This window comes from Petaurus breviceps, unplaced genomic scaffold (genome assembly GCF_028583685.1).
Source record: "Petaurus breviceps papuanus isolate PSGF00001 unplaced genomic scaffold, PetGlider_PUasm1.0 90503, whole genome shotgun sequence".
NCBI lineage: Eukaryota > Metazoa > Chordata > Mammalia > Diprotodontia > Petauridae > Petaurus > Petaurus breviceps.
Genome location: NW_027187265.1, coordinates 1,720,456 through 1,747,964, shown reverse-complemented (window position 1 = coordinate 1,747,964; position 27,509 = coordinate 1,720,456). Strand labels below are relative to the sequence as shown.

Below are 27,509 nucleotides of genomic sequence, written 5' to 3'. Positions count from 1 at the left end.
GTAGGTACTCAGAAACATGAATTCAAGTGCTAGCTCATCCACTAATCTGTTGTGGATGCGGGCCCTCTCTTGAGATGAAGGCACCTCATTTTGTACTTTCAACAAGTTTCCATTATTTAGCAAAGGTCCTATTTCTGAGACCTGAGAGTATATGTATGATCAGGAGGCTGAGGAGAGAAAGAAAACAGGCTCAGAGAAGTCAAATTACATGATTCAGAGGTGGAAGGGATCTTAGACGTCTAATCCTATTCCCTAGGAAACTAAAGGCCAGAGGGAAATCATCTAGAAGTTACAAACTCGACTCATTTCATGACTGGCAATGAACTCTGGAGAAGAGTGAATGTGTATTGAACAAAGGCAGTCCTTCAAGTTGCCCTCCCTTGTGTCCCAGCACAATTCAAAAGTGCAGAAACACATCAAAAGTAGATATAACAGGGAAAATATAGGTGGACTTATAGGACAAAAATAAAAATGTGAAGAGTTTAGTGGGAAACAGTCTGTTCAGAAGACATAAGCACTTGTTTGTGTTGAGTGGGCAGAGGGATAGCTGATCTATAGCTAATATATATAATATGAGATCTTCTTTGGGAAGAACTCCACATATATGCCAAGTTCACATTTCTATAAGGCTCTGAAAAGTGCTTTCCTCACAAATGCCCTGATAGCTCAAACCTAAAGGTAAGGAAAATATTTTTAATCCCCTGTTATAGAATGAGGAAACTGAGAGTTCAATAAAACTTTTCGTGTCTAATCAGCATTGAATTCAATGCTCTAACTACAATACCCAGAAGAGGAGATACAAAATACAGGGCTTTAGGTAGTTTATCTACCTTCCTATGAGAACAGATGAACCTACAGAAACAGCCTAAACTGGGAAATAAGTCTCTTTAAATCCTAGTCAGTGTTTACCTACTAGAGTTAGAAGTCAAGGATGTGGGTAAGCTGAAAGAATAGTGATCTTTACCGTAACACATTCTTGACTCCCAATTCTTTCTCATCCTAAACTCCTTATCTATTGTGCCTCCACATCTTACATGCATGCCCTTCTCTCAGCTTTCCCAACCACTACTCTAGTTCACGCCCTCATCACCAATGCCTAGACCACTGCAAATGCCCTAAATCTCTCTCTCCTCCATCCCAAATAGCTGCCAAAGTTATATTCCTAAATCGCACAGGTCAGCTGATGATAAGGACCCTGGCACTCTCCAGCTCAAACTTTCTTTAGCATTAAGTACAAACTTTTTCATTTGGAATTAAAGTCCCTCACAATCTGGTTTCAAGTACCTTTCCAGGTTTATTGCTCCCTCTACTTTAGTTTAAGAACTCTTAGGGTCCAACCAAACTAGCTTACTTTCTATATATGACATTGTTGCCCATCTCTGCACCTTTGCAAGGCTCTCTCCATACCTTTAACTCACTCCCCACTCCTGCCACCTCCTTGGAATCCCTTAGTTTCCAAGTTTAGTTCAAATCCTACTCCCTCCACACAAGGTCTTTTCCAGATTCCATCCTAACTGCGAATTACTCTTTGACCCCCATACTTGAAATTACTTTCAAAAAAATTTATTGTACACATACTGTTTCCACTGATAGAATGTAAACTCCTTAGTTTTTGTTTTTGCCCACACCCCCTAGTGCACACAGTGCCTGGCACAGTATATACTCATTGACAAACTGCTTTTTGGTAAAAAGTGCATTCAAAGTCGGAAAATTTAGGTTCCAGCTCAGACTTCTCCAACACAACCATCTACAAAGCCACAGGACTAAGCAAATTCACTTCTAAGAACTTCAGTTTACTAGTAGGTCCCTGTGTAAACAAAACTTTCATTACTTGCTCCAAGTGAATATAAAAGTAACCTATTATAGGTTGTTAGTCGTATTCTTATGAAGCACTCTGGGGCATAATAGGATGGGGGGCGGGGCAGGTAAGGTCGACCCCGGGAAGGTAGAAAACTGTAAAGGAAACTGAGAGTCAGGATCCCAGGAGGCAGAAAACAGGGAAGGGTGCAGTATTAGGCGCCCCCTGGGTACAGATGGTAGGGAGGAATTCTAAAGGCCCTGGGGCTACAGGTAAGTCAGTGGAACAGGTGTGAAGACTAGAGTGATGGTTGTAAAAGTCTGGGAGCCACCAAACAAAAGGTTATTTCCAGGCTCCCTTTACCCAGGCGGCGGGTGGAGGAATGAATGACGCGAGGCTGAGAGCAGGCTGGGACCCGCGGAGGGCCGAGCAGGCAGGCGGGTGGGCTAGGGGGAGGGGGGGGCGAAGGAGGCCGGAGCGCGGGGAGCCAGGGGCTCTGTCAGCGGGCCTACCTTTGAGCGAGGTCTCCACCAGGCGCAGGTACAGCTGCGAGCTCTTGTTGCCGTGGCTCATGCGCTGGGCCAGCCCGTTGCGCTGCAGGACGCACTCCTCGAACTGCACCACATTCTGGTGGCGCCGCTTAAGGCTGGTCAGGGCCCAGAACTCGGCCAGCGCCAGCTCCACGTTCTCGGGCGCGTCGCAGCGGATCTTCTTCACGGCCACCCGGGCCCCGCTGCGCCTGGCCACCGCCTCGTACACCACGCCGTAGCTACCGCGCCCGATCTCCGCCAGCAGGCTATATCGCGGTCGCGCAGCCGCCTCCCGCCGCCTCAGCGCCGCCGCCAGGTAGGCCTTGCCAGCGGCCGCCTCCTCTTCTGCGGCGGCCTCCATGGCCTGGGCCTGGGCCTGGGCCTGAGCCTGGGCCTGGGCCGCTGCCGCCGGCCTCAGCTTTGCGCTGGGCGACCGGAGCCCTGGGCTTCGCCTTTTCCGCTCACTGCTTTGTGTCCCTCGGCGAACACCGTCCTCCTCGCCCGTTTCCATGGCTGCGGGCGGCGGGGGGAGCAGCAACGGCGCTGCCGGGGTCCCCCTTTCTTCATCCCTCCGTCCGGCCCCGGGACGCGGCGGAGCGGGACTTCGGGCTGGGACCTGCAAGCAAAAGAATCGGTTAGGCGAGGAGGCCGGGTAGAGGAGAAGGGGGAGGTGGGGGCGAGGGTGAGAATCGCAGGCCACACTGCTTACCCTTACCACTACCACTACCACTACCACTACCACCACCGCCACCGCCACTACCACCTCCTCCTCCACTACCACCTCCTCCTCCACCACCTCCACCTCCTCCACCACCTCCACCTCCTCTTCCTCTTCCAGCGGCGGCCCCTTTAAGCCTGAAGCAGCGGCCGCCGCTTGAATGGGGGGAAAGCGGGAAGGTCGAAACCATTGAGCCGCTGTGTGGGGGAGGAAAGAAAGAAGCAAAAAGCACCTGTCTAGTTATTCAATCTATCTTAATGGATAGGGGAAAATGATGGTGAAGATTTTATAAAACAGAATAAGGACGTCTCATCATGGGTTTTTATCTCGTCTTGCTCTCATCCCCTGAGCCCGCTCCCTCTCGCTCTTCCCCCACACCTTTAGCTGCGATGGATTCTCCCTAGTGTAAACAGTCCATTGAATTAAGCCGGAGTGGAGTCTAGAGGACCATCCCAACTTCGGGCAGGAGGTGGGTGGGTGCGCGATGTGGTGTCTCTTTCCCCCGGGGCCCTAGGGTCTTGGTCACCCTAGAGGCAGCGCCAACACTCTGCCCGGGGGCTCCACCAACGGCTTTTTGGATCTCATCCTTACCTGGCTCAAGCCCTGCCGTCCCTGGGCTGCCCTCTTCCTCTTCTTCCCCCTCTGAGGATGATGGTCCGCTCCGTCCTGGGGATGCCCCGGGGACTGGGTTGCCCTAGCCGCCCAGAGCGGCCTTGGCGGGGCCGGGGCTGCAGGTATGGCGTCCGTGGTGAAGAGCGGGCACCTGCAGCTGTTGGCCCCGCTGCCTCTTCTGCACCTCCTCTCGCTACAGCCCATGTGGCCGCGCCGGCTGAGCCCTTTATATAAGCCCTTTATGTAACTGGCGTGGCCCGCCTCGGGCGCCGGGGGCAGGGTCGGTTCGGGGTGCCCCATCCCCCGGCGTCTTTTGGGCTGGCTCAGCCTTGGTGCCTGCCCAGGGCTCCAGCTGCAGCTGCCGGACCAATGCACTTTCGAGTCTAGCCCGAGCTGCGCAAAACCCGCCTCCTAGCTGAGGACGCGCGAAATCCCAGCGAGCCCCTGGCCGGCCCCGCCCTCCCTCCCTCCTCTAGTCGTTTCTCCTCCCATCCAGCAGCCTCGAGATTGCACTGCATAGCCCCCCGGCCCGGCCCCCACCTCCATCCAATCAGTATCGCTCCTGCGCTCTCCCCCTCAGGGGCAGAGCTCATCTTAACCCCTCCTAATCTGCCACCGACACCCCACCCTCCTCCCATTATTTGATTGTGAGAGAGTCAGGGTACCATAGTATAAAAATTCATGGTTTGACAGAAGATCCCTGTTTTGTTTTTGGTTCTGCAGTGACCTTGGGCAAGTCCCTAACCTCTCCCTGGGCCTCAGTTTCCTCCTCTGAACTAAGTATATATTGTAAAGATATCATGTAGGTCATAGAATCTTATATTTAGAGTTATGAGGCACTTTAGGTGCCATTTAGTCCAATCCCTTCATTTTGCTGATAAGGAACTGAGGACAAAGGAGGTTAAGTGACTTGTCCAGGGTGATGCAACTAGTAAGAATATGAAGGAAGAATTTGAGTCCAAACCTTTCTGGCTCCAGGACAGTACTCTGTCCACAAAGTCAATACAACTTCTCATTTTTGTGTTTGTTGTTAAAAAAAAAAAATCCTGTGATCCCGTGACTGACTTTCAGCTTTAGCTTCCATATTTGTAATTATAAAATGAAGTCAGGAAGCATAGTGTGGGTGCCCAAAGAAAGTGGACCTTGAAATAAAGAACACCTGGGTTCAACTTTGATCTACAGCCTAGGCCCTCCAGAAATGCCAAATTTAATCATTCAGTCAACTAGTATTAATTGCCTGTTAAGCATCTGGAACTGTGCTTAAGGCTGAATTAAAAAAAAAAAGGAAAGAAAGTGTCTTTGCTATGTACTTACATTGTAATGGAGGAGACAAACTCACAAATACATTTCTAAACAAGATATATACAAATAAAATATGATGGAGCCTTGAAAGAGGAGAGGAACCAGGAAAAGGCCTCATACTAGTACAGAGGAAGAACTTTTATCCAGGCACTGAAAAAGGAAATGCAACAGTGTAAAGAATTGCAAGAACACCAGTTTAGTTGGACATCAGAGAACATGAAGGGGAGTAATGTATAAGAAAGATGGAAAGGTAAAAAAAGATTTAAATGAGAAACATAGAAATTTGTATTTGATCCTAGAAGTAATAGAAAGCTGTTAGATTTTATTGGGTAAAATAGTGATATGGTGAGTCCTATACTTTATGAAAGTTACTTTGGCAACTGAGTGGAAGATGGGCTAGAGTAAGGAGAGACTCGAAGCATGCTTACAACCTCTGTGTGTACATATGTATACATATACATCCATGCATATACACATATGTGTGTTTATATGTATGTACATGTATGTGTGCATGTGTATATTTATTTATAGCCAAAGGAGGTTATGGGTTGACAGTAAGATTCTGAGGCAAAATTTGGATCCAGATCTTCCTGATTCTAGGGCTAGTACTCTATCCACAAAGTCAATGCAACCTCTTATTTTGTTTTTTATGTTTATCGTGTTCCATCTTTCAAGTTCTATGATTCAGTGACTATGACTTTCAGCTTTAATGATTGTGAAATGGAGTCAGGAAGCATGTAAGTGTGTAAAGAAGGTGGGCCTTGGGTTCAAGTTCAATCTATAGCCCAGGCTATCAGGAAAATTCTAAATCTAATCATTTGATCAATATTTTTTTTTTAAGCAATTGGGGTTAAGTAACTTGCCCAAGGTTACAGGGCTAGCTTTTTGTGTGTGTGTGTGTGGGGGGGTGCTAAGTGTCTGAGTCAGAACAGAACTCAGGGCCTCAGGGCCTTCTGACTCCGGGGCTGGGGCTTTACTCACTTCGACACCTAGCCACCCCATTCAATCAATATTAAGTGATAAATGTACCTGTATGTATCTATTATATGTGTAGAAAGAAGGAAGAAAAGGAAGGAAAAAAGGAAACAAAACTTCCCCATTTGAAGGGACCACCATCCTTCTGGTTTCCCAGATTTATAACCCTGACCCTATCCTCAACTCTTCACCTTTCCTCACTCTACAAACCCAATCAGTTGCCAATTTTGACATTTCTACCTTCATGATGTCTTTTTATCTGATATTCTCTCCACTCAACCAATTAGTAATCAGTCAGTAAACATTTATTAAGTACTTGTGCTAAAAAATGGGGATACAAAAAGAGGCAAATGACAGCCTCTGCCCTTAAAAAGCTTACAATCTAATGGAGGAGACAAGATATACACAAATAGAAAGCGAACGATGTACAAAATAAATAGGAAATAATTAAAGGAGGGGAAGGTGCTAGAATTGGGTTGGGAAGGCTTCATGTGGCAGGTGGGATTTTAGTTGGGATTTAAAGGAAGAAGGAGAAGGTTCCAGGTTGGGGACAGCCAGAGAAAATGGCTAGAGCAGAGGAATGGAGTGTCTCTTTCATGGAACAACCAGGAGGCCAGAGTCACTGGATTGAAGAGTACCTGTCAGGGAGTAAGACCAAGAAGACTGGAAAGGTAGGAGGGGCTGGGTTATGAAGGGTTTTAAATGCCAAACAGCATTTTGTATTTGTTTCTATTGTAGACCATAGGTAGGGAACCTGCTGCCTCGAGGCCACATGTGGCCCTCTAGGTCCCCAAGTGTGGCCCTTTGACTGAATCCAAACTTCACAGAACAAAGATTCAGTCAAAGGGCCACACTTGAGGACCTAGAGGGCCATATGTGACCTCAAGGCCAAAGGTTCCCCACCCCTGCAGTAGACAATAGGAAGCTAGTGGAATATATTGATTAGGGAGGTCAGGCTGTGACATGATCAGACCTGTGCTTTAGGAAAATCACTTCAGTGACTGAATAAAGGAAGAATTGAAGTGGAGAGAGACTTGAGGCAGGCTATTGCAATAGTGTAGGTGTTAGGTGATAAGGGCTACACCAGAGTGGGGGCAGTGTCAGAAGAGAGAAGGGGGTGTATTTGAGAGATGTTACAAAGATGAAATCTCGACAGATATTGGCTACAGCTTGGATATAAGGGGTGAGAGACAGTGAGAAACCCGGGTTGTGAGCCTGAGGGACTGGGGGGGGGGGGTTGCCCTCTACAGCAGTAGGGAAAGTAGAAGTTGGGGAGAGTTTAGGGGCAAAGATAAGGACTTCGGTTTTGGATATAATTAAATTTAAAATTTCTCTGGACATCCAGCTCAAGATGTCTGAAAGGCAGTTGTTGATGTGAGATTGGAATTTAGCTGAGAGACTGGGGCAGGAAAGACAGATTTGAGAACCGTTAGCATAAAGGTGTTTATAATTAAGTCCATATGGGAGCTAATAGGATCCCCAAGTGAAGTAGTATATAGAGGGAGAGGAGAAGATGGCTTAGGGCGGAACCCTGAGGGATACCTACAAGTAGAAGGTGTGATCTGGAGAAGAATGGAGCAAGAGAGACTGAGAAGGAGCAGTCAGATAGGAGAACCAGGAGAGCATAGTGTCCTGAAAACCTAGAGAGAAGAGAGTATCAGGGAGGAGAGGATGCTCAGCTGTGTCAGAGGCTGCAGAGAGGTCCAGGAGGGGGAGGATTGAGGAAAGGCCATTGTATTCGGCAGTTAGATCTTTAGTGACTTGGGAGAGAGAAGTTTCAGCAGAATGGTGGGAAGCCAGATTGCAGAGGATCAGGAAGAGAGTGAGAGGAGAGAACAATAGAGGACATCTATTGTAGAGGGCCTTTTTGTGTTCAGCTACAAAGGGCAGAAGAATTACCTTGAAAGTGCTCCCTCCCCAGCTCCCAGGCTAGAATCCTGAGCTTCTCCAAGGTCTCCCCGGTTTGCGCCCCTCCCCCAAATTACTTTGCATTTATTTTGTTTGTATTTTGTATTTGGGCAGCTAGGTGGCACAGTAGATAGAGCCCTGGGCTTGGAATCAGGAAGACTCATCTTCCTGAGTTCAAATCTGACTGCTGGCATAGCTGTGTGACCCTGGGCAAGTCACTTAACCCTATTTGCCTCAGTTTCCTCATCTGTAAAATAAGTTGGAGAAAAAAAATGTCAAACTACTCTAGTATCTTTGCTAAGAAAACCCCAAATGAGGGTTCTGTGGGTTGTTGATCTAACTCCCCAAGACCCAAGTGAATAGTTAGGCCAGTGCTCTGGAATTTGATTCATCCTTACCATATTGTTCACAACCAAAAAGGCCACTCACAGGAAATCTCTCTTCTGTTGCAGTATTTCACTGGGCATCCTCCATGACACTGGTAAACATCTCTGCCAAATCTGTGTCTTTTATGTCTCATCTGGTATTAATAATCGTAGGCTTGGAGCCACAAGGGACCTTTAAGATCACCTGGTCTAAATCCTTCATTTTTCTGACGGAAACTAAGGGCTTGGGGAAATTAAATGGCTTGCCCAAGATCACACAGCTAGTGAATATCATCAGGAACAGGTTTTGAACCCAGGTTCTCAGGCTTCAAATCCATTGCTCTTTTCACTGTATCACGCTGCCTCTTAGACGATCACTAAACAAAATCATCTCTTGTATTTTTCAGGGAATCTGGTAGGATTTTAACTTATCCTAGCATATAGAATTTTAAATATTATATCTTGTAGGATTTATAACATATTAGAGATACTCTGCAGAGGCCTTTAAAGTAGCATTTTATTCTGCTGAATCAGTATGTTTCCTTATAATCAACACACACAAAGAACAGTGTAATCTTGTATTCTGTACATCTTTCAGTCAATTATTTAAATAAAGATGTGGTCTGCTATTAAATATTACTTGAAAAGTCTGCCTGTTCCATAATTATACCTTTATCAAGGATGCCTGTAATATCTATTTAGAATATTCTCATAACAATTGTGTAGATAAAACATTTGGGTAAATGGCTATTAATATCCTTCTTTGATAATACTAAAAGATATATATGGGCATCTTATCTGTATTAGTGGAAGGACTGGTCATACTCTGAGTTTACCACAACAGGGAAATCATAAGTCTGGACCAAAAAACCAATGGCCATTGTTTTCTCCCAAATATTTGGTGTCCTGCTTTCGGATAGCTTGAGGATTGTTCATGCAATTCTCATGCACCCCTCACTGCTTGCAAAAGCATGACTCTTCCAGATGCAATTTAAGAGCAGAGACTGTTTTTGTTTGTTTCTTTGTGTGTTTGGGGTTTTTGTTGTTGTTGTTTTGCCTTTCTTTGTGTCCCCAATGCTTAGCACTATGACTTGTGCATAGTAGATAAATTTGAATTAACTAACTGGCTTGCAAGGAGATCTTTTGTTGACTAACAAAGTAGTAACTAGATTATTTTTGGTTTTCTCCTTGTGGCGCATTGTTTAGACTGTGTTTGGAAATGGTAATCATCTATGTCAATATCTATTTTGATTTGGTTTTGTTTTTTTACCCATATCTCATCCTTTTGGTCAAAACTCATTTATCTTTTAAAAAAAATTATTCATGCCTTTTACTTTTATATCGGCAAAACAAACAAAAAAACCAGTTCGGCAAAACCAATCAAATAGCTAATTTTTTTCTAGTTTGACTGTCTACATTTTAAAAAAGATTTTATTGGTATTTTCTGTTTTTATGTCATGGGGGGGAGAAAGAGAGAGAGAGAGAGAGAGAGAGAGGGAGAGGGAGAGGGAGAGGGAGAGGAGAGAGAGGAGAGAGTGAACAAGCATTTATTAAACACACTTAACTATGTTCTAGGTGGCACTGGGCTAAGTGCTAGGGTTACCAAGACAAGCAAGCAAGACTCTGCCTGCCTGCAAGGAACTTATATTCTATAGGGAGAAGACATATAAAGGAAAACTGAAAGTTTAGGGGAGTAGACTGTGCAACATAGGATGGAGATCTCTGATGGGTAGCACGAATCCCTGGTTTGGGGCAAGATAAGGCAAAAACTTGCCTATATAGAGAACCCAGAGGCCTTTGGAGGTAAGAGAAGTGAGACAGCTATGGTTTCTCTCCTTATTCCTGTCTACTAAAGTTTCTTTAGCTATTGTTTACAGGCTTCTCACTGTCTTATACATCAATTAATATCAAGTATTCATTAAGTGCCTATTACAGTACTAGGCTTTGGGAATATAAGTGAAAACAGTAAAACAATCCCTACTCTCAAGAAACTTATATTCAAACTAGGGAAACAAGTATATATAAAAATATACAAAGCATAAATATAAAGTGAATGAATAATATATGTGAAAATATGTATATACTCATCTACACACATATATACCCAAAGGAGTTAAATACAAGGTGGTTTGGGAAGGAGGGCAGTAGGAGGATCAAGAAAAGTTTTATACACAAGATAGTACTGCATCTTAAAGAAAGAGAGGGCCTATATGAGGCAGAAATAAGAAAGGAGGACATTCCAGGCATTGAAGATGGCCAGTATAAATTGTGTTTGTCGAAGACGACTATGGCATCAGGGAAATGATGACATGAATTGAAGTTGACTTGAGTGAGGGGGTGCTGTGCAAGGTCACCAGCCTCACTTTCTCCTCCCAGATGGCCAGTACAAAGGCATGGAGGTGTGAGGTGGAGTGTCATATAAAAAGGCCAGTTTGGCTGGATTGCAAAGGGCAAGCAAGGGAATTGATAACCACTGAAGGAGGAAAAATAGATTGGGGCCAGGTTGTTAGGATGTTAAAAGCTAAACAAAGGAGTTTACATTTTTATCCCAGGAGCAAATAAGAAAGCACTTGCATTGGTTGAGTGGAGAGGGGCGGGGGGAGGGGAAAGGGTCACATAGATCTGTGCTTAAGGAAAATCCTTTTGGCATTGATATGTAGTGTGAACTGGAGTAGGGAAAGACATGACAGGAAGGTCAAGTCTAGGTAACAATACAGATGGGGGCGGAGTCAAGATGGCAGAGTAGAAGCAGGTCTTCCAATCAGCTGCAGCTTCCACCTTCCCCAATTCATGTATAAGGGGACTCTGAACAAACTTTGGAGCTATAGAACCCACAAAATGACACAGAGAAGCTAACCTCCTGCTGAGGACAGCCTGGCAGGCTGGCAGGAATCAGCCAGCACAGCAATCTGGGAGCTGAGCCCAGCTCCACACCGAGGTTTTAGCCCCAGGGCAGGCCTGACCAGCTGCTGTCTGGAGGGACTCCAGATCAGCAGCAGCTATGGCCGTTTCCAGATTTATCAACACATAGATGCTAAGGACAAAGTGAGAGGTCAGTGCAGTGTGGACTTTGGGACCCAGTAGTTGGGAGTGCATGGGCTTTTGCCCCCAGGGTGAGAAGCCTCTGAGGAGCCCAGCTGTGCAGCCACCCCCACATGGCAGCTTTAGCTCCTGGCCTGCAGAGTGTAGGGGGAACAAGCAACCAGTCTGAGGGGTAATCGCTCTTGCTTTAACCTGCTTGGATCTGGATTTCGGTCTACGGTGGAGGTCCTGGGGTTCGTGTCCAGCTTGCTGGAGTGTGTGGAGGCTTCAGCAAGGGCACCCACCTCATACCTCCAGAAGCTGAGAAAACCCCAGCATTTGGTTTGAAACTCCCCTCTATGGTGGCAAAGTCCTACTATGGCAAAAAGCCCAAAAGTCAAGTAACTGAGTGGCAACATGACCAGGCAAACGAAACAAAGCAAACAGAAGAACACAACATTAGACTCCTATTTTAGGGACAAAAAGGATCAAAGCATGGAACAGGAGGAAGACAGTGAAGTCAGAACTCCTGCACCAAAAGCTTCAAAGGAAAATATGAGCTGGTTACAGGCCATAGAGGACCTTAAGAAGCAGATAAGAGAAGTGGAGGAAAAATTGGGAAGAGAAATGAGAATGATGCAAGAAAATTATGAAATGAGAGTCAACAGCCTGACTGAGGAAAATAACACCTTAAAAAATAGACTAACTCAAATGGCAAAAGAGGCTCAAAAAGGCAATGAGGAGAGGAATGCCTTGAAAAGCCAAATTTACCAGATGGAAAAAGAATCTCAAAAGCTCACTGAGGAGAATCATTCCTTCAGAATTAAATTGGAGCAAATGGAAGCTAATGACTTTATGAGAAATCAAGATGCTGTTAAACAGATCCAAACAAATGAAAGAATAGAAGGCAATGTGAAGTATTTCACTGGAAAAACCACTGACCTGGAAAATAGATCCAGGAGAGATAATATAAAAATTATTGGACTACCTGAAAACCACGATCAAAGAAAGAGCCTAGAAATCATCCTCCAAGAAATCCTTAAGGAAAACTGCCCTGATGTTTTAGAACGAGAGGTAAAATAAAGTTTGAAATAATCCACCAATCACCTCTTGAAAAAGATCTCAAAAAGAAAATTCCTAGTAATATTATAGCCAGGTTCCAAAATTCCCAGATCAAGGATAGAATATTACAAGCAGCCAGTAAGAAACAATTTGAATATTGTGGAAACACAATCAGGATAACCCAGGATCTGTCAGCTTCTACACTGAGGGATCAAAGGGCTTAGAATGTGATATTCCAGAGGTCAAAGGAGCTGGGATTAAAACCAAGAATCACCCACCCAGCAAGACTGAGTATCATGTTTCAGGGGAAAATATGATCATTCAGTGGAATAGAGGACTTTCAAGCATTCTTGATGAAAAAACTAGAGTTGAATAGAAAATTTGACATTCAGATACAAGAAGCAAGAGAAACATGAGAAGGTAAACGGGTAAAAAAAATCATAAGGAACTTATCAAAGTCAAACTATTTACATTCCTACATGGAAAAACAATAATTGTAACTGATGAAACTTTTCTCAGTATGAAAATAGTTGAAGGGAATATATATATATATATATATATATGAGGGTATATGGGCATATGAATACTTACGTGAATGTGTGGATATATGTTTACAGGTATACATAGAGGGCACAGGACCAATTGAATAGGAAGGGATGATACTTAAAAGGTGAAATTAAGAGGTGAGAGAGGAATATAATGAGAGGAGATGGGGAGAGACAGAATGGGGTAAAATATCTCATAAAGAAGAAAATGGTTACAATGGAGGGGAAGAATAGGAAGGCAAAAGAGAATGGGTCAACCTTATTTTCATTGAATTTGGCTTGGAGAGGGAATGAAATACATACTAAATAGGTTATCTCACCCTACAAGAGAGTAGGGGGGAAGGGGATGAGAGGGGGGATGATGGAAGGGAGGGCAGGCTGGGGGGTAGGGAATTTGGAAGCACCCACTTTTGAAAAGATATGGGATCAAAGTAGAGAATAGAATAAGTGAGATGTGGGATAGGAGGGAGGGAAATATAGTCAGTCTTTTACAATATATCTACTATGTTAATGTTTTGCATTAGCTACACATGTACAACCGATACTGAACTGCTTATCTTCCCAGTAAGGGTGGGTGACAAGGGAGGAAGGGAATGAATCTGGAATTCAAAGTTTTAAAATCAAATGTTTAATATATATACTATTATTAATACTATTTTACATATAATTGGGAAATAAGATATACAGGCACTGAGGCATAGAGATCCACCATGCCCTACTGGAAAAGTCGAAAGGGGTATGGGAGAAAATATGGGAGAGAGCAGATTGGAGGAGGGGATATCCTGTGGGACTGCTATTTTGGGGCAGTGGGTAGGGGAAAAACGGGGAGAAAATGTGTAACTCAAAATCTGGCAGAAATGAATGATGTAAATCAGAAGTTAACAAAGCATTTGAAAAATGAAAAAAAAATAAATAAAATTACTAAATTATCCAGAAAAAAAACACAGTACTGATCAACTACCAAAAGATTACCTTATTGGGCTAGAAAAATAATAATAAAACTCATGTGGAGGAATCTAAAAGTAGAAGAATCTAAAGAGAAGTAATTAAAAAAAAGTGGAAAGGAAGGGAGGGGGTCTGGCAGTACCAGATCTAAAACTATACTATAGAGCAGTATTCATTAAAATGATTGATATTGGTTAAAAAAAATAGAGGTTGATCAGTAGGACAGATTAGATGCACAACATATAAAAGCTAACAAACCTAGTAGTTTGGTGCTTGACAAACCCAAAGAACCTATATACTGGGGTAAGGGCTCACTCTTTGACAAAACCTACTGGAAAAAACTGGAATGCAGTCTGGAAAGACTTAGGTTTAGAACAACAATTCACACTATATGCCAAGATAAGCTCCAAAATAGATAAGTGACTTAGATATAAAAGATCACAACATAAATTAGAAGAGCATAAAATAGTTGCTTTTCATATCTATGGATATGGTTCATGAGCAAATGGGGAAAGAGAAGATCACAGAAGATCCTAGTGGACAGTTATGATTATAAATTTAAAAGGTTTTGCACAAAAAAACTAATGAAGTTACAATGAGAAGGGAAGCAGATTACTGTGGGAAAATCTTTGCAGCAGGTTTCTCTGAAGAAGGTCTCATTTCCAAGATATTTAAAGGAACTGATCCAAATTTATAAGAACAAGAGCCATTGCTCAACTGATTAAATAGCCAAAGTATATGAACAGGCAATTCTCAAGGGAAGAAATCCAAGCTAACAATTACCATTTTAAAAAAATGCTCAAAATCACTAGTAATTAGAGAAATACAAATTAAAGCAACTCTGAGATTGTACCTCACACTGATCAGAATGAGAAAGTTTTTGTTTGTTTGTTTGTTTAAAGCAATTGGGGTTAAGTAACTTGCTCAAGGTTACATGGCCAGTTATTTCTGGGTGTGGTGCTAAGTGTCTGAGCCCGGATTCAATCCCCAGGTCGTCCCAACACTGGAGCCAGTGCTCTTACTCGCTGTGCTGCCTGGCCACCCCCAGAATGAGAAAGTTGACAAAATAAAAAAGAAAATGACAAATGTTGGAGGGCCTATGGAAAACAGGCACATTAATATATTATTGGTGAATCTGTAAATTGTCTGAGTTATTCTGGAAAGTAATGTGGAACTATGCCCCCAAAGATACTAAATAATGAATGCTCTTTGATCTAATATATACTGCAATAGCACAGTGCCTAGCACATAGTAGAGTTTAATCATAATAAATGTTTGTTCTCTCTCTCCTTATACCCCTAAAGAAAGAGGAAAATAACTCACATGTACAAAAATATTTATAGTAGCTTTTTTGTGGCAGAAAAGAACTGGAAACCAAGGCAGTTTCCATCAATTGGGAAATGGTTAAATAAATTATGGTATCTGAATGACTCCTACTGGGCTGTTAAAAACGATGAAATGAACAGTTTCAGAGAAACTTAGGTAGACTTATATGAACCGATGCAGAGTAAAAATGAACAAAACTAAGGAAATATTTTATACTATATTAACAACACTACTAAAACAAACAACTATGATTCTAGAGGACTGATGATGAAGAATGTTGCCTACTTTCTGACAGAGAGGTGATGGACTAAGTGTGCAGAATGAGACACATTTTTGGACATGCATGATGTGGGCATTTATTTAACTTTATGCACATTTGTTTTGAGGTTTTTTTTTAAGTGGGGGTAAGGGAATAGAGGAAATTAATGCTTAATTGGAAAAATGAAGTTTAGTGACCCCCACCCCCAATAATCTAGGTCTAAAGTGAAAAGGACCTTAACTAAGATAGTCGTTTTTAGAGGAAACTTTTCCCAACTCTTCTTCATTCTAGTGCCTTCTCTATTTTATTTCCTATTTATTCTGTATATAGCTTGTTTGTATATATTTGTTTACATGTTGTCTTCCCCATTAGAGTGTGAGCTCCCTGAGTTCAGGGACTGTCTTTTGCCTCTTTTTGTACCCCTAATGCTTATCATAGTGTCTAGTACATAGGTTTATTGATTTATTATTAATTGATTGATTGTATGAGTAGAGTGACATCATTAGATGAAAAAGATATTGTGAAAGTAGAAATGTCTAAATTTGACAACTGATTGGGTTTGTGGAGTGAGGAAAGGTGAAAAGTTGAGGATAGTATCGATGTTATAAATCTGGGAAACTAGAAAGATGGTAGTCCTTTCAATAGAAACAGGGATGTTTAATAGAGGAAAGGGCATAGGGGAAAAGATAATGAATTCAGTTTTGAACATGTTGAATTAAAGATATTTCTAGGACATTTAATATGAAATGACCAATAGGCAATTGGTGATGCAGAACTAAAGCTCAGAAGAGAAAGTGGAACTGGATATATAAAGCATGGAGTCATCTGCCTAGTGATGATAGTTAAACCTGGGGGAGCTGATAATTTCATGGAGAAACAGGGATGAGAGACCATAGAGGGAGAAGAGAAGAAAAGGGGCCAAGGGCATACTCTTGGGGAACACCCACAGTTAAAAGGCATGATTTTGTTGCAGCAAGCACCCCAAGCACGTCCTCAGGGTTTGCTGCCTATACAGGTTCTTGGATCTGCTTTGTTAAAGGAAAGCAACTCAAAATGGGTTAACAAGCTTACTTTAATCAGTCAGACATATATCGTTTACCTTGTTCAGGGGAAAAAGGTCAGCACCCCGAACTTCAAAGCATACAGGCAGAATTATCAAGACAGAAACAGATCAAGTAGACAGATTTCCAAACTGTCCAACCATTACATCCATACCCAGTGAACATCTGGGTTTCCACATCTGGGTTTTTCAAAGCCAGGGGACTCTCAACAACGGCTTCCCAGAATTCAGATCAAATCACAGAACACTTCTCAAAGTAAGCCCCCAAAACAAAGCCTACACATCAGGGCTTATATAGCCTTCTCCTGGCTCAGAGAATGTAACAACCTTATTGACTCACTGGCCAATCAAGAAGTATCTACTGAAAAACAAGCCTCCCTCCCCAGGCTTCAGGTGCATTTTAGCCTAGGGGCAGGGAAGATCTTCCAAATTTGCATTCCCATTACAGATATGGATTATGATCCAGCAAAGGTGGCTGAGGAGTGGTCAGACAGATAGGAAGAGAACCAGGAGAGAGTAGTGCCACAAAAACCCAGAAAAGAAAGAGTATCCAGGTGAATGAGATAGTCAACAATGTCACATCAAGCTCACTCAATACCGCTTTGTCTTGACTTTACGATAGCCACCAGCTCTGGCAGGGCTGTATTAGCCAACCCATTGACTTGAAACAGAGTGCAATTCTGTCCCCATATTATGCCTCTAAAAGCTAAAAGCCTGTCTGGTCTGGCTGGGTTAGCAGTACTCTGTGCTGCAGCAGAGCTCAACCATCAAACAGGAGCAGAGAGTGGGTATAGGATGCCATCAGGTGTGTAGCTCCACCAGGCCTGAATAAAAGGGGACTGGTATCTAGCTGTGGCCAGTTATATCCCCCCCCCAGAAGTCACTTGGGGCAGAGACCAAGGTGGATGAAATAAAAATTCACTAGTATGGGAAGAAGCTGAGATAGCTTTGAAGTACATCCTACAGGGAAACTTCTATCAAAAGACAATATAAAAGAAAAAAGACCAAAATTATTAGAGATATCAGGAGGAAGAAAACTCAATTAAAGACCCTGAATAAAAGCAGATAGGCCAGTAGGGAAGATATTAATAACAGAAAGGAATATGGTCTCCAGGTCATCTAAAGCAGTGCAGGTATCTATGAATTAACATTGCAATACATAGATGAATCAATACCTGATACTATTCTAGTGACAAACAACAAATTCTGCAAGAGAACAGAAGAAAGACCTTAAAATTATAAGAGAAAGGAAATTTAAATAACACAAGATTATCCTTCACTCAACAGAAACTGCAAGAGGGACTGGAACAACAGTAACAAAGAACAATGGAACTCAAAATACACCACAAAGTAACATGAAACTTGAACCCAGTGATCAGTGATAAAAGAAGTTCAATTAAAAAAAGAGGCATTTGAAGCATTCTAACAAAGAAAACCAAACCTGAGCAGATTATTTACTTTGCAAATAACCCAGACAACAGAAAGACAAGAAATGTAGACAAATACAGTAACCAAGAAAGGCACAGGTAACAAAAAGATGAAAAGTACTAAAAAGAAGAGGGCACCTTTGGGGTCAATGAAAACAACAAAAACAAAATAACAAGAGAGAACATTAAGTTCTTTCTAAAAATACAGAAGGAGGCAAGGGTGAAAGTAGAAGTTAAAACAGAGTAAATGATGATGGAAGAACAGTCCTGAAACATCATGTATTAAACTTCACAACACTCTGCTTACAAGCAAATCAATGATTTTTTGTGGTACAAAACTACAGAATGGAAAAGTGCATAAAAGGCAAGAGGTTATGAAGAAGATAGAAGGGAATATGTGTTGTACTCTGAATATGTTATAGGTTAACATTGAAGGGCAAATAAATCATGTAGTTTTTCAGGAGGAAGACATCTTACAGGAGATGGTTGAGAAGCCAAAGGAAAGTATTAAAATGGGTGAAATTTCATTTCAGTTTTGGGAAGGGGTCCAACCAAAGGAAGCTCCCATTGTGGGAGAGATGTAGTCTACAATGGGAGGTGGGGACTCACAACAGAAATAATCTGCAGGGATTTGGTGTTTAGAGAAAACATTTATCCTGACTCAGGAGAAGGGGAATCAGAGCTCCTGGGGGTGACTGACACCCAGAAGAAATGGGAGGGCATAGACCCAGAGACATTTCATGGTAAACAGGAAAAAACAATTGCTATGGGTGAGGGCCAGGTATATTGCACAATCAGTGGCATAGGAGAATACCTACCATAGGGTAATATTTCTATCCTTGCTATAACAAAGACAGGTACAGAATGAAAATAAAAAGCTAAAAATAAAATGAGGGGCTGTATCAAGCAAATAAAAAAAATAAAAGTTAGAATTATGCTATTAGACAAAGCTAAAACAAAAATTCATGACACAAAAAAGAGATAAAGGAACTTCATTATGCTGAAAGGAATCATAGACAACCAATATCAATATTAAACTTACATGCTCCAAATGCTTTATCATTTAACTTCATAAAGGAAAAATTAACTGAATTACAAGAAAACATAATGGCAGGAGATTTTAATGATTCTCTTTCAGTTTTTGGACAGCTCTAACTAAAAGACAAACAAAAAGGAAAATACCAAATTGAACAAATTATTGGAAAAATTAGAGCTAAAACACTTTGGCATCTTTTAAATGAAATTGCTAAAGTATACATGTATTTCTCAGTACCACATGGAAATTTTTAAAATGTTGGCCATGTATTAGTCCCAGAGATATAGAAAATAAATGTCAAAAAGCCCAAATAGTAAATACATCCTTTGTAGATGGTAAAGCGATTAAAATAACCAGTTCAAGGAGCATGAATAAAAAGTAGACTCAAGTGGAGATTTAATGAAATCCTAAATAATGATCAAAAAGAAACTTCATAGAAATGATAGGACTAAGAAAAAGCCACCATTTTTTGGCAATTAAGAGATTATATACCTTTCCTTACTTCCAGCCCTACTTAATGAGACTTCCCTTGTAATAAAACAGTTAAGCAAAATCATTCAACACTTGACTGCATCTGACAGCATATGCACCATTTTGGTCATCATAATTATATAACATTCAGTTTTTTTTAAATACTTTCCTGTTACTTCAACAGCTTGTTTAAATAGGTCAGGTTGGAGTTGTCTTAATTGCATGCCATATATTCTCATTTTTATTCTGCTGGTTGGTATTGATTTCAGTCTTTGCTCTAACAAGTAAATGGCCTGACTATACAGACAACTGATTTGGAACAACCCCTCTACTGGTAACCAGTCATTTCCTATCTCTTTCGATATTATCTTAAAAAAAATTTTTTTTTTTGGCTATTGGATTGGTGCTTATCAGGTCCATATTCCAACTTTCTTTTTGAAGAATGTATGAGGCTTCTCTGTAGTCTTCAAGCCTTTAGCCTCTTTTATTTCTAATTCCTGATCTATATTTTTCCATGTATTTTTTTTGCCATTCTCCCTTATACCCACATTTTGATTTTAATTCACTGAGTATTAAAATATATGTTGATTTGATTCAGAACATTTTATTGAGTTCTCTAAAAAATTTCTCTACTTCCTCATCATCTGCAGCAGATGTTGGCTCATTAAGCTGAAATTATCTTTGCACTGGTCTTTTTGCAAATACTCATCATGAGCACTGCAATGCAACATGCCCAATTATCCCATGAATTTTTTTTCTGTTGTTTTTGCCTTTGGATGTAAAATAAAACTGATTCCACCAATGCTGTTATCTACCTCCTTAAGGAGAACCTGTGAATTCTTTTTCTATTAGGTGCAACTTCCTTTTGTTTCCAGGTTTAATTTGCAAAGAGAATATAAAAATTGACATGACAGCTTTTCCAATAGTAAGCTTATTCTTTTATCCTTGGACAATTATTTCACATTTACTAGTCACTATTAATGTTGATAGACAACTTAAAACCTTTTATTTTTAGTACCCTTCATGTCTTCTGCCATCACTACAGAAATAGAAGGGTATCTGCCCAGAACTAAGGACCATTTTGTATTTTTTTTTAATACTTCATGTGCTGTCATGACCGAAGGATTCATCATTAAGTGGTCAGTCCATTGGTAATGTCTCTATAAACTAGGCTGGTTTTCAGGCAGCAAACATATTTTGTTGCAGGGACATTACTCAGAGTCCCTCTAGCTTGGAAGATTCTTAAAGAAATTGTATTCTGCTGACATAGCCTTTGAGAACCTACAATGAGCATCCATATAAGATGCTATTGCACAAGTAAAAAATACATATGAAAATGTTTTATAACTTCTAAAAGACTATATGAATATTAGCAATTGTTATCAAGATATTGTATGTTGGTGGGAGAAAGGATCCAGAGAAATGTACAATATCTACCATTTATATTATTTATAATCTTTCATATCCATTTTTCAATTCAAACATTTGTTAGGTACCCACTGTATTTAAAGCACTGTACTAGGCACTGGAGATGATATAAAGACTTCACAAGAAGAGGTAATATCTGAGATGATCCATGAAGGGAAGGAAAGACAGGCATCCAATAGAATTCCTTGATGACCTAATGCTTGGAGGGATACCTAACACTATAGATGACAGAATAGAAAGAAGCTCTTGACAGGCTAAAACATGGGGCTAAATCTGGCAAGATGACATTTAATAGGGATGAATATGAAATTGTACATTTAGGTTAAAAAGTAAATATAACATGGGAGTCATGGTTAGATGACACTTTGTCTGGAATAGACTTGGGGATTTTAGTGATCCAGAAAATCAGTGTGAGTCAAGGGAGTTATATGGGAGTCAAAAATGCTTATTAGATCTGGGGCTACATTAAGTAAGATGTCACTTCCAATAACAAGGAGGTGACAGTGTGGCTGTACCATGCCCTGAGTCAGCCACATACAGAGTATTTTGTTTGTTTCTGGAAACCACAATTTAGGAAGGACATTTATAAACTGGAGAGTATCCAGATCATGAAAGGATCATGAAAGACCTTGAGATCCTGTGAGCATGGCTTGAATGAACAGGAGATGTTTAGTCTCTAGGTAAGAGAGGGCTGGGGACAGGAGTAGGGGTAGGAAGTAGACAGGATGACTATCTTTAAGTACTTGAAGGAATGTCATGGAGAAGAAAGATTCATTAGACTTGTTTGATTCCAAAGGGCATAACCAGGAGAAATGGGTGGAAGTTGAAGAAAGACACAGTTAGGAAAAACTACCTAATGATTCCACAGGTTTTTAAGGAGATGCTGGATGGCCACTTGTTAGGGATATTGTTGTGGCGGTTCTCTTTCAGGTGTGTTCTTGGTCTTGAGGTCATGGATGGCCACTGAGGTTCCAACAATTTAGATTCTGAGATTCTGTGATTCTGAGATGGAGGTTGGGGTGGGATGGGGAATGGTTATATGCACAAGATTTTTTTAGGGGGGAGGAGGGACATGGCAAATAAAACTGTGTATCAAGCTCTTTGATTTTTTTCACATCTTATACAATCCAACAAATATATTATTAAATACCTGCTAAGTGCCAGATTGGGTACTGAAGACAATACAGAGATATGTAAAATGAAATCCCTGACTTCAAGAACCTGGCACTATAGTTGGAGAACTAAGACTGGGAAACCAATGACCATACTATACCGTAGAATCCCATAAGGCCATAACAGAGGTACAAATCAGGTGTTATATGGAAAGGAGTTTAATAGAAGGAAATGGGAGAAGGCATCCATTCCAGGTATGCAGAAGATGATTCAGTCTACGGTTTATCAATCCTCCCTCTGTTTCCTGAGTTTAGGGCAAGTTAGACAATGAGAAATCTTGGCAGCTGCCATTTTAAAGAAGAGGAGAGCCTGGAATGCCATTTTCCAGAAGGCAAAAGATAAATGCTAACAACCAAGAATAACTTATCTGGCAAAACTAAGTATGATTCTATGGGGGAAAATGGGCCCTTGATTAAATAAAGGACTTGCAAGCATTTCTAATGAAAAGACCAGAATTAAGCAGAATTCATTAAATGAAGAAGTCAAAAGACAGAACAGTGACACAGAAAATACATTTAATCAATGGGAAGTGACTACATTTTGAGGGACTGTTACATTGTAGTAGGAGGATAAAAAATAAGGGTTCTCTAAGAGCTTGAATGTCTTCAAGGGTGATAGAGAAAGTTAAATAAGACAAGAAGAGGACCTGGGAGATAATTCTGTTGTGAGAGTATTAGGGGAAGAAGGAAATGGGAAGAATAGAGGAATATATTGGGAAGAAAGGAGGAAGGAAGGGGATTACTGTTTCGAGTATATGAACATGGAGGAGGTAGTCAGGGGGAATGGGGTATCCCACAAACCTCACTTTCATCTGAACTGGACAGAGTAAGGGTGAACATGCTCACACATCTATCCACACATACAAAGAGAATTAATCTTAACAGAGAACTAGGAAAGGGAGAGAAGAGAAATGAGGATTTAAGGGAAGTACCAGAGGAGTAAAGGAATAATCATAAACAAAACTAACAGAGGGTGGACAGTGAAAGGGAAGATAAAAGGAAAGAGTAGAAAATACAAAGGGAAGAGAAGAAAGGAAACAACAGAAATGAATCACTTCAATTATAGATCACTACTGTTAAGCAAACTCCTCTTTTACCAGCTGCTTATTTGTAAAGAGAAGAGTGGATTGGAAAGAGAAGGAAAAAAATACATGAGGAGAGGAATGAGGGGAAATACACAATTAACAATCATAGCTATAAATTTATCCATAAAATGGAAGCAGGTAGTAGAATGGATTAGAAAGCAGAATCTAACAATATAACAAAGTTTCACACAGACTTAATATTAGGGACTAGAGTAAAATCTATTTTACTTAAGGTGAACTAAAAAAAAGTAGGAGTAACGGTCATAATTTCAGACATGGAGAGGGTAGGAGTCCAAATAGCACCCTAGACCAATTCATATCTATGGCCTTGTTTAATTCTCACAGCAGCCCTGTGAGATAGGCAGAAATTATTAATCTCATGTTACAGTTAATGTAGTCCTCATATATCCTTCTAGGGTTAAAGGTAATAGGGTTAAACTATTAAACCTTAAAACTCCACTAAGACTTTTGGGAAACCTTATATAAGTAATGGATCATAAGTCAATTTTTAGAGCTAGAATTTAGACCTCAGTGATCATCTAGTATGATCCCCATCATTTTACAGATGAAGGAGCTGCTGAGGTCCCAACTGATTTTATGACTTGCCCAAGGTCACATAACCGGTAAGTGGCAAAACTGGGATTGGAACTTAGATCTGGCAGCTCCAAATTCAGCACTATTTTCCCTGCTGCCGCTGCTGTCATTCATCCCTCATACGCAAAGAGGACCAAAATGACATCTTGCTGTTGGAATCAATGTACTGTGTGCTTGACTGGATGATCAGACCAATATGAGCTCAGAAGGCTCAACCACTGGTCAGGCACAAATAGTCCATGTGAACATTTGAGATGGAGATGGCTCTGGATTTATACATCTCATGTTTCCTTTGTGCTACTAAGATTCTGCTTTTCTCATAGAGCACAGTGCCTTCTTTGGGGTAGGCACTCCATGCTGGGTGGTTTTGTCCTAGTATATCCCCTTTTTCACAATCCATAACCAAAGTTCTTCAGGGAAACCTTGAGAGTGTCCTTGTATTGACTCTTCTGACCTCCATGTGAGCACTTGGCTTGTGTGAGTTCTCTGTAAAATAGTCTTTTAGGTAAATGTACTTTTGGCATTCAAACAACATTGACCAGCCCATTGGAGTTGCTCTGTCTGCTGTAGAGTTTGAATGGTTGGCAGTTCAAGTCAAGAAAGAATCTCAGTGTCTTGATGCCTTATCTTGCCAGGAGATCTTCAGAATCTTCCTAAGGCAATCCAAATGGAAGCTATTCAATTTCCTGGCTTGGTGCTGGTAAACTGCCCAAGTTTCACAGGCATACAATAATGAGGTCAGCACAATAGCTCGGTAGACCTTCAGTCTAATACTTCTCTCCCACACTTTCTTTCAGCACCTCTCAAATGCTGTGCTAGCTCTGGCAATGTGTGGGTTAACCTCATAGTCTATGTGTACATCTCTGGAAAGTATACTGCCAAGGTAAGTGAACTTATCCACAGCATTCAGAATTTATCCATTTGCTGTAATCATGGTTCCACGTATGGAATCTGCACACTGTTTTTGTAGCCTCCTAAAACAAAGTGTGAAATTATCTAGATCAAGGCAATTCTTTGGCAGAACATAAATGCCACTAGTCCTTGTTACTTCACTGATGAAGCCATTGTCCTAACACTGACAGTATGTCCTAATGTCCTGGACAAGAGGTAAATTTGCCTCTTGGATACTTGTCCCATTTACACAGAAGTAATGATGTTGGTTGATTGAAGATTCATTTCTCTTCCTCCTCTTCCTTCTACACACACACACACACACACACACACACACACACTTTTGAGCTACCTTCTTGGCTTGATATTTAAATGAGAGCTACATATAGATTCCAGAAATTAGAAAGTTATGGAGAGATGGATGGAGGGAGGGAGGGAGGAAGAGAGAGAGAGAGATGGTGAGAGATAGGGTCACTGGATGGAGGACTTTGTACTTGTTGTACTTGTGAGGCCCCTCCAGGAAACCATGTGACCTCTCCAGGGTAACCATAGTCATTAAGGAACTGATGCCAGATGGAGAAGATAAAGCTGAGGAACTTCTGTACCAGCACCAATTTCTGTGAAAATGGAGGAATTGAGCAGAAAGGGAAAGAGACACAATGTGGCAGAACCAACAAGGCTTTCTTCACTGGTGCTGTGAGTTATAAGTATTGTGCATGTTTATGGGAATGGAATTGCCTCCCTGTTGGTCCTGAGTGCTTTTCTCTTGTGTGCCTTGGCTTGGCATTTAAAGCCCACCCCAGTGTGGTTCCTACCTGCTCTTTCACATATTACTCTTATTGTGGTCAGACTTGCTTGCTGGCTGTTGCCTAGGATATATTTCCTCTCCTACATTTGTGTCTTTGCCCAGCTGACCCCCCCAGGTCTGGAATGTATTCCCTCCTCATAGGTGACTTGTAGGTGAAGACCTAATGGAGGGGGAAGGATAATAATCATGTCTATTTATGGGTGCAGGTGTGAGTCCTTTGTGGTTTTCATTGGGTTAAACAAACCTGTCCTGTGTTGAATGTGTTTTTATCCTGAGTGCTTGCTTGAGGGCTGAAGTCTGTTTTCCATTTTTTGTAGAAACTTAGACATGAACCAAATTCTAAAGTTGTCACTGTGCAGTGATCAACTGTGATAGACTTAGCTCTTCTCAGCAATACAATGATCCAAGACAACTCCAAAAGACTCGTGATGGAAAATGCTTTCCACATCCAGAGAAAGAACTATGGAATCTGACTGCAGTCGAAGCATACCTATTTTCACTTTGTTTTTTGTTTTCTCTTTCTCATGGTTTTCCCCTTTTGTTGTGATTCTTCCTTCACAACATGATTAATGTGGAAATATATTGAATATGATTGTACTGGTATAACCTATATTAGACAGCTTGCTGTCTTGGGGAGAGGAGTGGGGAGGGAGGGAGGGAGAAAAATTTGGAAATAAAAATCTTATAAAAGTGAATGTTGAAAACTATCTTTACATATAATTGGAAAAAATAAAATACTGTTAAGTTGGGGGGGAATTAAAAAAAATTCTGAAGTTGTCAAGTGTAAACAGCTGTTTGGGAACACAATCCTGAGAAATCTTAGAGAGAAATCTTCAAGACAAGGCAGAGGGCAGTTGATGTGAGCCCAAATCCTTCAGGCCTCGTGGCATTCACTACTATAATGATACTAGTAGTATTCACTGACATTTATGTACCACTTTAATTGTTATAAAGTGCTTTACATATATGATGATATTTGATCTTCACAACAACCCTGGGAGGTGGAGCTAGATGTGCTTTCCTAAAATCACACACAGAGTAAGTGGCAGAGCCAGGATTAAAGTCTCTGTCTTGTCTTTCCTCTCCAGGCTGTACTGCAGACTTCCCTCTACCACTCCCCAGCTTTTCATCCCTAAGTCTCACTCCAACTGTATTTAACATACTGAAAGTACCTTCTATCCCTATAACTGCTTCTCCTGATTGCATTGCTCTTCCTGGGACCTCCATTTAAGGAGGGTCCCCCAGGTCAGCCATGTCTCATCCCTCTACAGGCTGGACTCTGGACTGTCTCATTCCCCTGTGACTACCTTTGTCCTGCCTCCCCCAATTCCCCACCCTCTCGATTTTCAGCAGTCAGTGCCTGGCATATAATAAGAACTTAATAAATGCTTCTTAAACCCAGTGTCCATTCCATTATACCATAAGAATGCAGGTAAGAAGGGAAAAGGAGGAGAGAAACACAGTAAGGCATGGGGTAGGGTGGTGGGACCAGTGGTATGCTGGTAAATGTTTAACAAGCAGTTTTTTTTTGGGGGGGGGAAGTGCCCATGATATATTTTTAAGTTTAACTTGAATGATTAATATTTTCTCTCTCACTTTCTTAAGTGTAGACAATCAACACAACGATAAACTAGACCCTTATTTGTAGAGTTTGCCTGTTTCTGAGGCACAAATGCTCACTGAAAATCAGCTCTGGGAAATCAATTAAGGAAAAAATCTCAAAAGCTCATTGAAGAGAATAATTCCTTCAGAATTATATTGGAGCAAATGGAAGTAATGACTTTATGAGAAATCAAGATACTATTAAACAGATCCAAACAAATGAAGAGGTTACAAGGGCCTTCTTCCCTTTGTATCTGTTTTATTGACAAAGCTGTTGTGAGGAAAGTACTTTGTAAACCTTACAGCATCATAGAAATAAATATGAATTATTATGATTATGATACTGGGTGGGCCACTAAACTTGGAGTTCTTATTTCAAAGATCTGGTATAACCTATGTTAACTGTCACCTAGGGATGGCCTTTATAAGGCACACTTATTTGGTGTGATTTTATTGATTATAGCTTCCCACTACTACCAAAACCTACTTCCTGAATGCTCACTGGTATCTGAAGGTTCACCATCAGAGACTATTTCCTTTAATTTAAGACAACTCTTTTTTTTTTTTTA

General features: G+C 41.2%; 1 protein-coding gene and 1 long non-coding RNA gene across 6 annotated transcripts in view; one reads left to right on the top strand and one right to left on the bottom strand.

The window, feature by feature from the left end:
- STK35 (serine/threonine kinase 35) overlaps positions 1-4,132 on the bottom strand; it is a 54,765-nt gene extending 50,633 nt beyond the window's left edge. Inside the window, exons 1-2 of one of the 4 annotated variants that reach the window (XM_069062710.1) lie at positions 3,638-4,132; positions 2,311-2,944 (exon numbers count right to left, since the gene is read on the bottom strand). In XM_069062710.1, coding sequence (XP_068918811.1) covers positions 2,311-2,944; positions 3,638-3,958 — 955 coding nt within the window. In that variant the 5' untranslated portion in view covers positions 3,959-4,132. Of the gene's footprint in view, positions 1-2,310; positions 2,945-3,142; positions 3,315-3,637 lie in introns of those variants that run through there. The other 3 variants (XM_069062709.1, XM_069062711.1, XM_069062713.1) reach the window with 3 other exon arrangements.
- Positions 1,232-25,985, top strand: LOC138141832 (uncharacterized). 2 transcript variants are annotated; one of them, XR_011163285.1, is made up of 4 exons: positions 1,232-2,070; positions 24,437-24,522; positions 25,072-25,226; positions 25,656-25,985. It is a non-coding gene; the product is annotated as an uncharacterized lncRNA (long non-coding RNA). The 2 variants fall into 2 exon arrangements; XR_011163284.1 differs by lacking the exon at positions 1,232-2,070 and adding an exon at positions 2,509-2,644.
- The last annotated feature ends 1,524 nt before the right edge of the window (positions 25,986-27,509 follow it).